The sequence below is a fragment of the Cucurbita maxima genome, unplaced genomic scaffold, assembly GCF_002738345.1.
Source record: "Cucurbita maxima cultivar Rimu unplaced genomic scaffold, Cmax_1.0 Cma_Scf00029, whole genome shotgun sequence".
Lineage (NCBI taxonomy): Eukaryota > Viridiplantae > Streptophyta > Magnoliopsida > Cucurbitales > Cucurbitaceae > Cucurbita > Cucurbita maxima.
Window position 1 is genome coordinate 564,987 of NW_019272045.1, and position 5,711 is coordinate 570,697.

A 5,711-nucleotide genomic window follows, 5' to 3' on the forward strand; every position below is an offset into this window, starting at 1 on the left:
ACAATCAACATCTTTACCGTTTCCTGCTCATTTCTTGATTCAAATCCATTACCTGTTTATGGTTGTAATATTCTATAACGGTCGAGTCTATTGCTAATAGATATTGTATTTTTTTAAATTTTACTATACGAGCGTACCTTCAAGATTTTTAAAATGGGTCGGGTAGGGTAGGGTTCTACACCCCTATAAAAGGGTATTTCGTTCTCCTCACAATCGAGGAGGTGAGATCTCACAATCTACCTTTTTAGGACCCAGCGTCCCCGCTGAGTTACTTTCTCCAATCGATCTCACAAATTGACGTGGGATCTCACAATACACCCTTCAGAACCCAAGGTCATTAGTGGCACTCGTTATTTTATCTAATCAATGTGGGATCCCACCAAATCCACTTCTCCTAACAAATCGATGTGGGATCTCACAATACACCTTTCAGGACTTATTGTCCTCGCTCGCACTCGTTCTTTTCTCCAATCCATGTGGGTCTCACTAAATCCACTCTCTCCTCACACCCGATGTGGGATCTCACAATACACCCTTCAGGATTTCACCAAATCTGTGAGATCGAATGTGGGACCCCACCAAATCCACTCTCCTTCAAGGTCTACATCGCCTTGTGTCTACCCATCGACAAATATTGTCCAATTTGATTTTTTTTTCCGAACTTACTCTCAAAATTTGTAAAACACGTATATTAAGGAGAGATTTCTACACATTTATAAAACGTGAATCTCCGCACGTTCCAGACTAGAGGAGGAAGAGGAAAAGACGAACATTTGTTCTTCAAAAAAGTCAAAACGGCGAATTTTATATTCAGATGAGGGAACAGTTTTACTTAGCTTACAAGCAGACGTGTGGATGTTTCAAAGGATTGTTGGTGGCTTTGAATTTTGGAAAATGGGTTTTGTTTTTCTTTTAAAACCCATCAACAAAATAAAAGAAAGAAGCCCTTTATAAAGCTCTGCCCCTATGGAAGGTGCCATTAAGAGCTCTTTGTTCTAAGTGCTCCTCCCAGGTGGAGCTAGTGGTGTTCTTTTGCTTTGATCTTCTGCAAGGTTTGGCACCCACCTGTATTTGTTTTTTGTTCTTTTTTTGGTGCTTTGGAGCTTTCTTGTGGTTGTGTTGTCCCTTTCCAGGATGGTTTCTGTTGTGGGTATCAATCTTTTTCATGTGGGTTTGGGATAGTTCTTCTCAATGAAGCCTTTGATCATGGTTTTGATCTTAACTGTTCTTGTTTTCTGTGTTTCTTTCCATGGTAGAGCATTCTGGGGAGCTTTCTTTTGTTCTTCATTTGGTTTTGGTTTCGGTTTCTCATTTGATTTTCAGCTTTTTATTCCATTTTCTGTGAGATCCAATGAACGACGTTCTTTATAAGGGTGTGTAAACTTTTCTCTGTAAACACGTTTTAAAAACATTAAGGGGAAGCAAGCCCAAAGAGGAGAATATAGCGGTGAGCTTGAGCCATTACAAATGGTATCAAAGCCAGACATCAGGTGATGTGTCAGTGAGGAGGCTTGGCCCCAAATAGGGTGGACACGAGGCAGTGTGCTAGCAAGGATGCTGGCCCTGAAGGAGGTGGCTTGTGAGATCCCACATTAGTTGGGGAGGAGAACGAAACATTCTTTTAAGGGTGTGGAAACCTTTCCGTAGCAAGCACGTTTTAAAAACCTTGAGGGGAAGCCCAAAAGAGAAATCCCAAAGAGGACAATATCTGCTAACGATGAGCTTGGGCTGTTACAAATGGTATTAGAGCCGGACACCAAGTGATGTGCCAACAAGGAGGCTTAGCCTCGAAGGTGGATATAAAACGGTGTGCCAACAAGGATGCTGGGCCCGAAGGGGGTGAATTGGGTGGATTAAGGGGTCTCACATCGATTGGAGAAGGGAACGAGTGCCAGTGAGGACGCTTGGCTCCGAGGGGATGGATTGTGAGATCCCATATCGGTTAGGGAGGAGAACGAAACATTTTTTATAAGGGTATGAAAATCTCTCCCTAGTAGACGCATTTTAAAAACCTTGAGGAGAAGCTCGAAAGGGAAAATCCAAAGAGGACAATATCTACTAGCGGTGGGCTCGGGTTCAGGCTTGAGCGGTTACATTTTCTCTTTTGTTCTCTACAAGTTTATGCTACTTTTTAACCAAATATGTTCTAGATTTCAAAGCAATGATTCTAATAAGCCATTCTTTTGTGTACTCTTTTCCAGCTAGTAGAACTTGAATTTAAGACAAAATGGAGATAGAAAATGGTGTAGATGGAAACTCAAACAACGCAGATCATCCAAGCTCATCAAGAAGCAATGAAATGAAGAACAAAAATGAGGATACGAAAACGAAATCGGTTCCGTTCTTCAAGCTGTTCTCCTTTGCCGATTCGACCGATGTTCTTCTAATGATCGTTGGCTCGATTGGTGCCATCGGGAATGGACTCTCTCTACCCCTTATGACCATTTTGTTTGGTGAATTGACTGATTCATTTGGTATTAATCAGAAAAACACAGATATAGTTAAAGCAGTTTCCAAGGTAAGAGAAGAATCCCTTTTTGTTTTACTACAAGAAAAGCTTCATTTCATAAACTTTATTGATTTCAAACTGTTCTTGTGCAGGTCAGTCTCAAGTTTGTGTACTTAGCAATTGGATGTGGTGTTGCTGCTTTTATCCGTAAGACTTTTTTGATTCCGAGTGTTGAATTTGTGTTGTGTTGCATAAACTGTAGGATCCTGCATTGGTTGGGGAGGAGAACGAAACACCGTTTATAAGGGTGTGGAAACCTCTTCACAGCAGACGTGTTTTAAAAACCTTGAGGGGAAGCCTGAAAGGGAAAGCCCTAAGAGGATAGTATCTGCTAGCGGTGTGCTTGGGCCAATACAAATGGTATCAGAGTCAGACACCGGGTGATGTGGCGAGGACGTTGAGCCCTGAAGTGGAGTGGATTGTAAGATCCCACATCGGTTTAGGAGGAGAACGAAACACTCTTATTTATACAAATGTGGAAAACTCTCCTTAGTAGATGAGTTTTAAAAACCTTGAGGGGAAGCCCGAAATGAAAAACCCAAAGAGGACAATATCTGCTGGTGGTGTGATTGGGCTGTTACAAATGGTATCAGAGCCAGACACCGGGCGATGTGCCAGCGAGGAGGCTATTCCTCGAAGGGGGGTAGACACGAGGCGGTGCGCTAGTAAGGACACTGGGTCCCAAAGGGGGTGGATTTGGTGGGGGTCCCACATCGATTGGAGAAAGGAACGAGTGCCAACAAGGACGCTGGGCCCTGAAGGGGGGTGGATTGTAAGATCCCACATTGGTTGAGGGAGGAGAACGAAACACCCTTCATAAGAGTGTGGAAACCTTTCCCTAGCAAACGCGTTTTAAAAACCTTGAGGGGAAGGTCGAGAGGGCAAACCCATAGAGAACAATATCTACTAGCTGTGTGCTTGGGCTGTTACATAAACGTTTCTGATTGTCGAATTCTTCATTTTTTTTGTATATCAGAGGTGTCGAGTTGGATGGTCACAGGAGAGAGGCAAGCTTCAAGAATAAGAGGTTTGTATCTCAAAACTATATTGAGACAAGACGTTTCGTTCTTTGATTTGGAAACGAACACCGGAGAGGTGGTCGATAGGATGTCGGGCGACACCGTGCTTATACAAGATGCAATGGGGGAGAAGGTAACAACATTTTCTATTAAACGTTCCAAGGAAAATGCTCAATGCTTAAGAAATCCATTTCTTCTTCATTCAGGTCGGAAAATGTATACAGCTTATATCAACATTCTTTGGAGGCTTTATAATAGCTTTCATTAAAGGGTGGCTTCTAACGCTCGTCATGTTATCGACGCTTCCTCTACTCGTGATTTCTGGGGGCGTAACATCGCTAGTTGTTACCAAAGTGACTTCCCGTGGTCAAGGTGCTTACTCAAAAGCAGCCGATGTTGTCGAGCAGACAATCAGCTCAATTAGAACCGTACGCTATATAGTTATTGTTGTGTTAGCGACTATCTATTCTTTATCAAAGACGATGCTTAATACTTTGCTGCTTTGTAGGTTGCATCGTTTACGGGAGAGAAACAAGCTGTGAGCAATTATAAGAAGTTTCTTGTAACTGCTTATCGATCAGGTGTTCACGAAGGCTTGGCCGTTGGACTTGGTTTCGGAACTATTTTAGCTGTAGTTTTCTGCAGCTATTCATTGGCTATATGGTATGGCGCAAAGTTGATTTTGGATAAAGGATACACGGGAGGAGACGTTATTAATGTCGTCATTGCCGTGTTAACTGGTTCCATGTAAGTTTTATTTACATTTGTGCCATTGCACGTTACGTAGTTGATCGGAAACGTCGCGTTATAGTTTACTTAACTCGTTGCCAATTATCAGGTCTCTTGGCCAAGCTTCTCCATGCTTAAGTGCATTTGGTGCTGGCCAAGCTGCAGCCTTTAAAATGTTTGAAACTATCAAGAGGAAGCCATTGATTGATGCTTATGACACGAAAGGAAAGATGTTAGACGACATTTTGGGCGATATAGAATTGAGAGATGTTCATTTTAGCTATCCTACGAGACCGAACGAGGCAATTTTCAAGGGATTTTCCCTCAAAATCCCAAGCGGTACGACCGCAGCTTTGGTCGGGCAAAGTGGAAGTGGAAAGTCAACCGTGATAAGTCTAATTGAGAGATTCTATGATCCAAGTATGGGTGAAGTTCTTATTGATGGCATTAACCTGAAAGAGCTTCAGCTAAAATGGATTAGAAGCAAAATCGGGCTGGTCAGCCAAGAACCCGTGTTGTTTACGTCGAGCATAAGAGATAACATTGCTTATGGAAAAGACGGCGCGAGCAATGACGAGATAAAAGCAGCAGCTGAGCTCGCCAATGCTTGGAAATTTATTGACAAACTTCCTCAGGTATCGATGTTCGCTACGAGTTTAACACATCAATAGTAGCTTTGAATGTTTAGGTTGTAATATTTGGAGTCTTGATTGAATCTAGGGACTGGACACGCTTGTCGGTGCGCACGGAACTCAGCTTTCTGGTGGTCAGAAGCAGAGAGTTGCCATTGCTCGAGCGATTCTAAAGGATCCACGAATCTTACTTCTAGATGAAGCTACGAGTGCACTCGATGCCGAATCCGAGCATGTTGTGCAAGAAGCATTGGACCGTATCATGCTTAACCGTACTACCGTAATCGTTGCCCATCGTTTAAGCACTGTAAGGAATGCTGACATGATCGCTGTGATTCATAAAGGAAAGATGGTCGAAAAAGGTACTAACAAGTTCTTTCTTCCTTTTTTCGAGCACTCCTCATATTGGTTCGCTATGGTTTGTGGGTTATGATCTGTGAGATCCCATATCGGTTGGGGAGGAGAACGAAGCATTCTGTATAAGAGTGTGGAAACCTCTCCCTAGTAGACGCGTTTTAAAAACCTTGAGGGGAAGCCCAAAATGAAAAGCCCAAAGTGGACAATATCTGCTAACGGTGAGCTTGGACTGTTACAAATGATATCAGAGCCAGACATTGGGCGGTGTGCTAGCAAGGACGGTGAGCCCTATAAGGGGTGGACACCGGGCGGTGTACCAGCAAGGACGCTAGGCCACAAAGGGGAGTGGATCTTGAGATCCCACATCGATTTGAGAGAGGAACGAGTGCCAACGAAGACGTTGGGCCTCAAAGGGGGGGGGGGGGGGGATTGTGAGATTCCACATCGATTGAAGAGAGGAACGAG

The 5,711-nt window shown here is 43.4% G+C and overlaps 1 protein-coding gene across 3 annotated transcripts in view; it reads left to right on the forward strand.

The window, feature by feature from the left end:
• The first annotated feature begins 920 nt into the window (after window positions 1-920).
• Window positions 921-5,711, forward strand: part of LOC111465377 (ABC transporter B family member 21-like) — an 8,082-nt gene continuing 3,291 nt past the window's right edge. Inside the window, exons 1-8 of one of the 3 annotated variants that reach the window (XM_023109719.1) lie at window positions 921-1,052; window positions 2,202-2,518; window positions 2,602-2,656; window positions 3,486-3,661; window positions 3,735-3,956; window positions 4,037-4,275; window positions 4,367-4,892; window positions 4,978-5,251. In XM_023109719.1, the coding sequence (XP_022965487.1) occupies window positions 2,228-2,518; window positions 2,602-2,656; window positions 3,486-3,661; window positions 3,735-3,956; window positions 4,037-4,275; window positions 4,367-4,892; window positions 4,978-5,251 (1,783 nt within the window). In that variant the 5' untranslated portion in view covers window positions 921-1,052; window positions 2,202-2,227. Of the gene's footprint in view, window positions 1,053-1,306; window positions 1,374-2,201; window positions 2,519-2,601; window positions 2,657-3,485; window positions 3,662-3,734; window positions 3,957-4,036; window positions 4,276-4,366; window positions 4,893-4,977; window positions 5,252-5,711 lie in introns of those variants that run through there. The other 2 variants (XM_023109720.1, XM_023109721.1) reach the window with 2 other exon arrangements.